The sequence below is a fragment of the Thalia democratica genome, chromosome 5 (assembly GCF_965202585.1).
Source record: "Thalia democratica chromosome 5, ktThaDemo2.hap1.1, whole genome shotgun sequence".
Classification (NCBI taxonomy): domain Eukaryota; kingdom Metazoa; phylum Chordata; class Thaliacea; order Salpida; family Salpidae; genus Thalia; species Thalia democratica.
The window spans coordinates 80957234-80968890 of NC_139169.1; the positions used below are offsets into that span (position 1 = coordinate 80957234).

The window sequence follows — 11657 nt, forward strand, 5'->3', positions numbered from 1 at the left end:
GCATGTTTTATGTGATTATGACGTCATAATATATCTAAAGCAGTTGAAATGTCTTTGGTGGTATGCATGTAGTTGTAAGCTTTTATTAAATATATACAAACTACAAGTCAAGGACATATATAAGTTATATAATTATTATTATTATTAAAATTATTATAAAAAAGTAATTTTTGGGGTGTAAACTTTTTTTTTGAATTTTATATTAACTTTTTTGAAATTATTTTTAATGAAGCCAAAACACATCCAAAACATATGCTTAAAAATGTCCAGCAAACATCACCCAAGTATTCCCTAAATCTTTAAAATGATAAAATTTAGATTATATAAGAAAAATATATACACAATAAAAAATCCTTAGAAATAACAGATTTAAAGTACTATTACAATATATTAGTAGTACTTTTTTATACTATTAAATACATTTTCCTACATTATATTTAATTTGATTGAAAAAATTGAAAAAATTTGTACTTTTAGTACCTGGAAGAAATTGCTAAAAAATCAGTGGCCACACTGATTAAAATTAATGATTAATTTTCATTGTAAATTTACAATTTTGTGTTTCAAAGCTGCTAAGTCTTTAAAAACACATTTTTAATATGTATTTTTCCATTATAGTTGTTTTAATTTTAATACTTGAATAGCAATTGAAATTTTTGTATTTTGAAGTAATACAGTAACATACAGAATTTACATTAAACTGAATTTCTCTAGATTTTGCTGTTTTAATTTTACTTTTTATTAATACTTTTACTATTACTGATTTTATGTTTTGAAAATTTTAATTATAGTATTCTAGTTGTATTTCAATAAGATGTTTTGTGAAGCTTTAGGTTACTTTACTTTATAAAACTTGATGGGAAATATATTTTTGATAGTTTATTTTAACTTTAAAAAAAGTTTACTCAAAATAACACTTGTTTATATATAAAAAATTTGTACAGATTTGACACATTTATAATTTTAATATTTTTGTCTTATATATAGATAGTAAATAACAAAAGCTTTGATATAATAGTCACTGTTAGTGTTTGTGAGTATAGCTTTAAACTTACTCAAAATTTATATTTGATGATATATACATTTCCAGTTAAGTAGTAATTAAAAATGAAAGAGTTAAGCGAAGATTTTCATTTCTGCAAAGAACAGCCACCTCAGTCTTTCTATGAAAATTTGCAATTGACCAACAGACTTTCTGAAGAGGTTTTGACATGTTATACATATTAAAATTTAAAATTTATGCAAAAATTAGATTTTATTTTTTTCTACATTAAAACTAAGCAAAGTTCTTCTTTAATTTTCTTTCAGCATTTGTATTAAATTAGCTTATATTAATTCAAATGTGTAGAGTTAAATAAACTATAATCACATTTTAAAACATATTTTAGAAAAAGTCACAATTTTTTTTGCATAATTATAGCATAGATAAAACTAGCTTTTTCAATCGTTTAAGGGCATGGAGGTGATGAAACACTTTTTTCACAATTTGATCTTATTTTATAATGTTTTTACCAAGCTACAAAATGTTTTTTACAAGTTTCAAAAATTCTAAATAATTTTTGAGATATAACTGGTCAAAGTCAGATGCAACAATAGGTTCCTTATGGTAGTTGCAAACTAAAACAGCAAATAGTTAGAAATCACTAAAAATTTATCTATCCTACGTTTTTTGAGATAACTACCTAAAATTTTCAAGAAATGCTCCTTGCAATATTTAGAAAATTCTGTCTGAACAAAATTAAAAAAAAAATTATAACACTATAAAGAACACTTCCTGAAATTTTGAGGTAGTTATCTCAAAAAATGCAGGAGAAGATAGATTTTTAATAAAATAGTCTATATTGCCGTTTTTTTTTATTTGCGCTTCCCATAAGGAACCTATTGTTGCCTCCGAATTTGACCGGCTATATCTCAAAAATTATTTTGAGATTTTTGAACTTGTGAAAAGAATCTTGTAGCTTAGTAAAAACTGTATTGAATAAGATCAAATTGTGAACAAAAAGTTTCAACCCCCCTTTATGCCTTTAATTTAATCTTAAAACTTTAATAGTACACAAGCTTGAGTCTATAGGGGGTTAGGCACTTTTTTATGTTTTGATTAATTAATTAAAGAATATAATTTAATTTTCATATAAGGGCCTATGCCAGTTTTTTTGTAAAAAAATCTTGGAAGTTTAGGACTACGGCCTTAATTTTGTAAGCGAACATTTTTATGAGGTAAAACAAAATACTAATATATGTATTTATCCAGCAATACCAGCAACTATTGGAAACAGTGTTTGGTTTCCTGAGCAAGCCAGTCAGTGCCGATGAGTTTAACAGGAAAGTTGAGGCTTTCACTTCAAAACACAGCATTAAGCTGAATCCTGTTAAAGAGATGATTAAAACCATACTAATTATCGTAAAAGGTAAGAAAGTTAATTATATAAAGGCTTTTAAAATTGGAGTTCCAATAATTTTGTTCTATTTGTATTTTTCTTCTATTTGTACTCAGGAGCCATGGGGGTTGTCTTATTTTTAGATAAAAAACAAAGCTACCAGTTAGTTTTTACAGTTTTTAATAATTCAAAACAATTTAAAAATCAAAAATTATTTTGAAGCCGCTAATCTTCAGGACAAAAAAGTATTTCATTAAAAACTTGTTTCCTCCTATAGTTTTTGAGCAACTGTTTTAAAATTTTCTCAGTCTACTCTTTTTAAACTTTAAACAACCTGTAAAAAACAAGTTTTTTTTTTTAATTATAACTATAAACAATTTTTTTTTTGGTCAACAATTTTTTGATAATTTCTAAAAATAAATCTGCTACCTATAAGTTGTTTGTTATAATAAAAATAATATTTCCCATAATTTTATAGTAAAATACCTTAAAAATTAATAAGATAGATTTTTAGTAATATTTTTAAAACGTAGAGAAAACTGCCCATGATTTTTATATCATTGTATCAGAAAGTTAATAGAACAGAACTGTTAATATCTAAAAAATTAATTAAGTTTTTTTTGTTCTTAGAAAGTATTTTATAGTTGTAGAATTATTGAACTATAGCTCATTTTGTTATATATCAATGTTTATACTAGATATATGTGTTTATATTTGTACTTCTTAACATTTAAAAATTTCATTACTAACGAAGTACTAAAACCCAAATTGTTTTTCTTCAATAGTATATACTTTAAATTAGGCTGTCAAATACGAGCCAATGTTAATTATTGTGTAACAAATATTGGACCCCCACTATTTCCTTATTCTTAAACATTTCAATGACTGTGAGGTCTTTTTGTACTCTAGGTGCTTAGACCATTTTTTTACAGGATATTCTTGCGTTCCATAAACTTAAATCAGGTTTGCCAAAAAACCTGTAATCCTGGAAAACTTGGAATTTGAAAAAAAAACTGGAATTTTGAACAAAAAATACCAAAAAGTTCCAAACTTTAAACAACTTTTACATGTTAAGTAGTAAAATTTTGATTTGATACAATAAATCTATCATATGGATAGAATTTTTGTCATCATCAATTTATTTTATTTGAAAAACATTTAAATATTTGTAGATGGTACATACTATAATTTTTTAGTCTAACTGTACTATGTGTTTAAACTTTCATACGATATATTACATTTTTATATTTTTTTTTACCTTTCATCTTCCTCTAATAAAATTAAATAAAACTTCTAAGCAAGAATTTTTAATTTAAACTTTTATACGCAATAAGGTAAACGTATGTTTTTTTTATTTTTATACGCTTTTAAACACAATATATTTCACCAAAATATTTCAACCAGAAGCCACTAGACGGCGCCTCACACCGGGCCAACTGTTCGGCGACCTGCAAAAACTCCAGCAGGATCCCGGCAAGGCGTCCAAGCTGACCCGGATGTGGGGAAAGAGTGTGGGTGGCGGGGAAGCACCCGAAGAAGGGAAAGTCCTCGATGCAAGCTTGTTGGCGAAGAGGCTGGTCAACTTGGAGTGGAAGTTCGCGGTGACGAGTAGCAACAGTGAAATTAACCGAGTTGGAAATTGTTTCATTCAAGTTTGTTTGTTATACTAAATTATATTTCTATTTATACTGAATATTAATCTCTTTTATATTGAAATTTACCAAGTTGGTAGTTGTTTTATTGAAGTTTGTTTTATTTTTACATGTATTTATTAAAAAAAAATATTTTGGTGTTTACAACCATACTTTTGTTTAGTTTTGCCAGATATTAATTATTCTTATAATTAATTTCTGAGATGGAAATTGTTTCAACCTAATTTGGTTAAAGTTTTTTGTTATTTGAACTGTGTCTAAGGTAGTTTTTATTTCAATATAATATTTTTGTATTACACACGGTTGCTACTTTACCTGGAATCCTAGAAAAATCTGGAATTAGACAATTTAGGCAAAAATAACCTGGAAAAACCTGGGAATATTTGGAATGTTAACAATTTTCACATGTTCAGTAGAAAAATTTCGATTTGACTCAAAAAATCTACCATATAGATAAAAAAAATTTGTCATCATTAAATTTTTTTTTTATTAAAAAGGTATTTAAAGTAGCTTTACAGTATCTTTTCAATGTTTTTATATTTTGTAACACTGTTTCTTACCTTAAACTTAAACTAAAAATAGACCCAAAATTGTGTGCTTTAAAAAACCTGGAAGAAATTTAGAAAACCTAGAAAAAGTTTTTAAAAAACGAGTGGCAACCCTGATTACATATTAAAAATTCACATAGTGTGATATTTCGTTCAAATCGTTTTTTTATGTGTTAATTTAATGTTGTTGTTTCATTTTGCTTGTTATTTAGTTTTTCCCGACATTAGATATTCAAAATTGAAAATCACCAAGTTAGAAATTTTTCAATGAACTTTTTTTTTGACATATGTTTATATGAATTTTTTTTTTGATGACTTTAACCTTATTTTTATTGTTTATATAGATTATTAGTTGTTAAATAGGTTAGTTGTTAAATAAAATTAGTTGTTAAATAAAGAAGTTTGTTGAATAGGAAATTGTTTCACTCAAGTTTGTTTTTAAGGCCATAGGGGGGGGTCCAACATTTTTTTTTACTAAAATTAACTTTGGCTTTTATATGAAAGCTTAAAGTACAAACTATAAGCCAGTTTTTATAGAATTCAAAAATATCATTTAACTTTTGAGATATTTAACTTTTTGTAAAAATTTTCCAGTATAAACGTATGGACCGCAAATTTTTCAGGGTCAATTTTCTCGGAAATTTTAAAATTCACTAAAAACCTATCTCCTCCTTCATTTTTTGACCTAGAGACTTCAAATTTTCAGGAAATGTTCCTTTTAATATTTTGAAGAATCCTACTGTTGGAATTTTTGAAATTTTAAAAAATAAAAATTTTATCCTCAAAAAACTAAAAAAAAGGGTAGTTTTTTGACAATAATTTTTTTTTTACTCAAAATTAAAAAAATTCCTACAATAGATCTCTTTAAAGTTTAATGATACACATTCTGTAAAAATTTGAGAAAGATTACTCAAAAAATGAAGGAGGAGATAGATTTTTAGTGAAATAGTCTTTTTTCGCATTTTTAGTTTTCGCCTTCCATATAGAACCTGTTTAACGCCCTTTCTTTGATCGCTTATATCTCAAAAATTACTTTGAGTTTTTTTAAGCGGTTAAAAGTGTCTGATAGCTCAGATTAAATTCTACAAAATAAGATCAAGTTGTAAAAAACATAGTGGACCCCCCCTATGGCCTTAATTAAAACACAATTTGTTAACAATTTTTAGTTAAAAATTATCCTATTAAAAGGCCTTAATACAGAAAATATTATTTTTTAAATAGCTTAAAAATTTACAATAATAAATTAATGTTTTTTATAGATCAAAATTATCCTATCAAAATATCTAACCACATAGAGTATTCTTTTTGAATTGATGTTCAAATTTATAGTATCAAGTATTTATTTGTATTAAATTAATGTTTTTTCAGATCAAAATGATCCTTTCAAAAGGCCTAACAACAGAGAGTGTTCTTTTCGAAATGACCTTACACCAATTCTACGATTTTATGCATCAAATGGAAAAAGCAAAACTAGAGCTTGATTCCAACGCTTAGTTATTTTTCTGATATAATCTTAACATTTTATTTCTTCCCTTTTGAGAACTATAAAAGTTTTAAATTTTAAACTAAATTATACTAAAGCATCATTTTTATTGGTCAAATTGAGGATTAAATAGTGGAAAAAAAAGGCCATATTCGGTTCACATTTTGTGCAAATTTGATCTTATTTGTAAATTTTAATCGCAGATAAACTTTAAAGCTTGGCATAATTAAAACTAGCTTTGAGGTAACAGAACTGTTAAAGAAATTTTCAAAAATATATAAGTTAAACTGTTTAAAAGTTTCTTGAGCAAGGTTTAAGTAGAGTAATAGAGAAGTAAATATTAAAAATTTCACTTGTAAAACTGCTCTATCTTAAGAATATATTTTTAAATTTGTCGCAAAATTTCTTACTTTTAAGTCTTTAGTTCTAGATTAGAATTATGTTAAAATACTTAAGAGATATATTCATGTATGTAAAGATTTTTTTTTTGAAAAATAAAAGGGGAAGATAAAGTTCTTCAAATTATAAAAAATATTTTCACAAAACTAATTTTTTTCAAACATTATTGTTCCTAATTTGTTTATAGTCTATATATACCAACAATTACTACTTTAAATTATAATGTCAAAAAAAAATTGGTATCCTCTTTGGCCTTAAAATAATTTTTTTAACATTCTTAACAAAAGAAAGCCGTATTTTTGCATTGAAAATGTTTTAAATAAAGGACGTAAGCTTTGCAACTAAAGTGTTTTGGTTATTGTTTCATTAGAAAGCTATTTAAGGGCTATTTTTTAGCTTTTTTGTATTTTTTTAATGACTTAATAATTTGATTTACTTAAAAACATACTTTAAAATATTTTTCTTTCTTATTTAAAATCTTTTATTTTAATTTATATACTTTTATTCTTTTAATGTTTTATTTTATTTGCTTCTAAACTTAACAACTAGTTTTTTATTTCATCAATTATTTTATGTATATTTTTTTTTAGCTGACTTTGTTTTTGTGCAATCATTTTAATTTTTACAAGTTTTTTTTTCCACGTCTTTGTATATTGTTTTTAAGCTACTATTTTCTCTCATAAACTTCGCAAAATTATTTCTTTTTGATTTAAAACGTAATTTACTTGAAAAGGTTTAGAACTTTGTAATTTTATGTTGAAACTGACTACACATAATTGGAAGACAAATGATATGATACAATAGTATAGTATTTAATTGTTTTGTAAACATTGTTTACGAATATGTTTATTTACTTAATTTTATAAATTTCAATAAGTCAATTTATTATAACATACAAATGAAAAATAAATATAGTGATTATTTGATATAAAAGTAGCAATTAAAAAAAAAAATACTGTTTATAAGTTTGTTAATTTTTTAAAAATACAATATTACCAATGAAAATCGAAAACAGTATAAAGTTTTTAGTATAAAATCTTTATTTAAACAAATTTGTAAACAGAAAATTAAAAACTGTAGATTTAAACCAAATCACTAAGTTTTTCTATTTCGGTGTAAGTCTATTGGTATACTTAATATATTATGTAAAACTTAAATGTTAATTTTGAAAAGGTTGATTTAATAACATTAAATGATTTAATGTATTTTATAGTCTGTTATAAACAAAATTAGTGGAGCAATATTACTATTATATATAGTGTTTATGTTTTATACTTATTTAGGTATACTTGTTGTGTTTTAGAAAATGATTTTTGCAAAAATCTTCATATTTCTTACCTTATACCTTGAGGTTGCTAAAAACAATGTAAATTTTCAGCTATCTCAATACTTTAGTCCTCTTATTACTTAACTTTTACAAAACTAAGAATTAAATGTTCAAATCAGGGATGCACAAAGTGGGCCATAAGCTGCAAAAGGTTAAGGGGACGCGACTAGTTAAGGGGCCACAAAGTCATAATATAAAACTTACACTAGATATTCTTGAGTTGATGATTGAGAACCCAAAATAAATTTAAGGGTTTTTAAAGGTATTTTTTTAAAAATCTTGTAAAAGGACCACTATTGCTTTTATAATTTTTTTAAATGGGCAGTTATAGAAAAAAGTTCTGGAAACCCTGCTCTAAATACACAAAAAGTTAAAAATTATTTCTTAAAGCATGACTTAGAACTTGATAAACCTGAAAACAGTAAACTTAAAGCTTAAATATATTTTAACGTTTTTTATAAAGTTATAAATTCGATTTTATATGACCCTTCAAGTTAAGGTATTTTTCATTATTTAGCTTATAAAATATATTTTTAAGAATTCGCTATCTTTTACAATTTAAAACGAAATAGCTTTTATTCTAGGCTAGTGAGAAGTTAAATAAAAATTAAAGTTAATTTTGTTAACTTGTTTTGTTAAACTGTGATGGATTTTAAATATTGCAGCTGAATAAGTTTCTAGTGCTTGGTTATTTGAATGTGTATAGATAATCACAAAATGTTGAAAGTAAAATGTTCAGATCAAATAAATTATTGAGAATAATTGAAAATAAACTAAATGTTGGATGTACTTGTGTAGAACTGGGTTCTTTTTTAAAAATTTTTTCTCATCATGTATTTGAAAAGTATTTGTAATGCCAATTTTTCACTTTACAAACTACTCCAAATGCACTATAACTAATGTCAAAACTAAGGACGTCAATATAACGATATACTAAACATTTTCAATGTACGAACATTTTTATGTGATATAGTAAAGTTTCCATTATGAGGTAAAACAAGTTACTTGAAAATTCAAAGTAATTAATTTTTTATAATTTTTTTAACTTATACTTTTTTCTAAAACTCAGGAATGTTTTTGGTAAACTGAGTTCAGAATAACACCAAGAAAACTAACTGTTTATTGTTTAGGGTGTAGCATATACATTAGAGAGCTAGTAATACATTTTCTGAAAATTGTGTCTTGTGGGATAAAACAATTTTTTTAAGGTTTTTGTAATCAGTATGTATTTTGAAACTCATTTATTTTTTGAAAAAGTAGAAATTTTTAAGAACAGAAAAATGTTATTTTATTTAGTTTTCATTTAATTTTTGATAAACACCAAAACATATTTAAGAAAGTAATAGAATAATAACTTTAAAAAAAGTATCTTAGGTATTTTGTTTAATTGTTACAAAAATTATTAGCATTTATGATTTTTTTTACATTGAAAAATATTAGAAATTGCTTGCATCTATCTTCTGAAATACTTAAAACAGAAAAGAAACAAAACCAGATTTGAAAACAAGAAAACCAGTATAGAACGGGTAGCTTTCAAAACTGCACGAGGGAAAAAAATTATAGAAGATTTTTTTGCACAAGGGGATGAAATTGCACGAAGAAACTTTTGTACGAAGGGTCACTTTTGCGCGAAGACCTTTTTGCACGAGCAGACAGTTTTGCACAGAGACATTTTGGCACGGGTTAATTTTTAAGAATTTAAATATTTTTATTAATTAAAAAATTTTTTTTAAGTTTTTTTTTACTATTACTGTTACCCCTAAACCTTATCCTCGGTCGGTAACTTTTTTTTTTATATTAATTAATTTTTATAATAATTTTATTAGTTATTGTTTTATTTTTACTATCACTGTTACCCCTAACCCTTATCCTCGGTCAGTAACTTTTTTCATTTTGTTTTTTTATTAATTTATCTTTTGTTTTTTTTTTGTTTTTATTATAGTTTTTCTGTTTATTTTTCACTTTCGTGCAAAATTGTAACTCGTGTAAAATTTACCTTTGGTGCAAAATTGTCTTTGTGTAATTTTGTCCCCTCGTGCAATTTCGTCTTCGTGCAATTTTGACTCGTTCCCATATAGAACACCTTGTTTGACTTTCACCAAAAAAGTCAGCGGCCCCCTTTTTAGCCGTTTATAGTTTTAAATTTGTTGTTTTATATAAGTTTTTATAATCTTTATTTTTAACTAAAAAAATAAGTTCATTATGATCTACAGGTATTTTTACTAACTTTAATGTCTGCTCGTGTATAAGTGTCTTCGTGCAGTTTTATCCCCTCGTGCAAAAGTGTCTTCGTGCAAAAGTTTCTTCGTGCAATTTTGTGCCCTCGTGCAATTTAGCCTGTATTAAGTTGTAAACTTTTCACACTAAATTCAGGTTTTCTATCTGATTCTTTAATTTATTTATAAGCAATTATTGTTTGTAGTTGTACTCAAATAGAAATGTAAAACTTAAAACTTAATTAAGCCAAGTGTGTACCAAGTTTATTATTTATAAATTAAAAGTTATGTCAATTGCATCAACTACTCAAATTCCAACTTTAAACTTTATATGACAAAAACTAAATTTAAATGTATTTATAATAAACTCACTTAAGTTAGTATTACCGCTATTAGCTTTTGATAAAATTCTACTTTTAGTATAACAATTGGTATTGCAGTTTTACAAAACTTCAAATACATCTTTGAGAGCTAAAGTTTGAAAAAAAAAACTTCAAATTACGCAAGATTTTAGTAATTATACAACTTCTTTAGTTGTGATATTAAGAATTAAAAAAGTTCATCTTTAATAAAAAAAAAGTTTTCCAATTTTTTTCTTTGAGCTTTTAATTTCTTGATATAAGGACAAAAGTTTTCTTATGGCTTTTTGTTTGTCAGAAAGTGATTCGAAATACTATTATTTTCGAATTTCAATTGTTGATGAATTATTAGTACTTTATTGAAAAAGTATTTAGTTGAATTAGGCTATCTTTATATTTTATAAAAATCTTCTACTGTACCTAATTGTGGCTAGTTCATACTAATTAAAGCTCTCAAAACACTTTTAAAAAACCTTTCTAGTTGTGATTATTTTTAACTATGAATGCTTTTAATAATTTTAAACATTTTTAAACATCCTAGCTTTTTGTCTTAGCTTTTTGTAAACACAAATGATTTTATCATTTAGCATTTATACATAAAAAGATTAAAAAAAAAGTAATAAACTAAACTTTATTCCGAAACTTACTAATAGATAAAAAATTTGGAGATATTCAAGAATAAATAATTTTATAAGCATTTAATGAAAAGCCCTAAACATTAAAACTTGTGTTTACTTTAATAAATTTTAGCTGACAATTTAATTAGAGACGAATAAAATCTTGCTATACCTAATAAATTTTTAACAATAATTTTTCTTTAGTAATGATTTACTTATATGTTTTACAGAACAATCTAAAAGACTTGTAGTTTTTCGAATTTTAATTGTTGATGAAGTATTAATACTTTTTGTGTTAATTACTGTTGTACTTCATTTCTTTTTCAAATACTGTGATAATTTTCTCAGAGCTAAAACTGTAATTCACTTTGTTAAGGTAAAGAAGTTTTTAGAATTAGTAATTGAACACAAAAATATTGTTTAAGTGTTTAAGCCTGCAGGGTCTCATAGAAAATAAAATTTTATGCGAGTTGTGATAGTGTATGTGACATATACCAGATATAAACGTTTTCAATTGTTGTTGATTAAAAATATAGTTCTATTGATTTTATGGTCTGTTGAATATTTATTAAAAAACTTAACTTTTTGTCGAAAATAACATATTTGCTTTCTTGTTTTTTGCAAAGTGTTTGTATACTATATAACTCAACATAATTTTCTAAGGAACAAACAAAATAT

At 24.7% G+C, this 11657-nt stretch overlaps 1 protein-coding gene across 2 annotated transcripts; it reads left to right on the forward strand.

Annotated features, from left to right (window-relative positions):
• The first annotated feature begins 1088 nt into the window (after window positions 1-1088).
• LOC145835892 (COMM domain-containing protein 7-like) lies at window positions 1089-7091 on the forward strand. 2 transcript variants are annotated; one of them, XM_082943643.1, is made up of 4 exons: window positions 1089-1203; window positions 2252-2408; window positions 3783-4030; window positions 5947-7091. In XM_082943643.1, exons 1-4 carry the CDS (start codon window positions 1108-1110, stop codon window positions 6070-6072), a joined length of 627 nt encoding a protein of 208 aa, XP_082799769.1. In that variant the 5' UTR covers window positions 1089-1107; the 3' UTR covers window positions 6073-7091. The 2 variants fall into 2 exon arrangements, with proteins under 2 accessions (XP_082799769.1, XP_082799770.1); XM_082943644.1 differs by having other exon boundaries at window positions 3786-4030.
• The last annotated feature ends 4566 nt before the right edge of the window (window positions 7092-11657 follow it).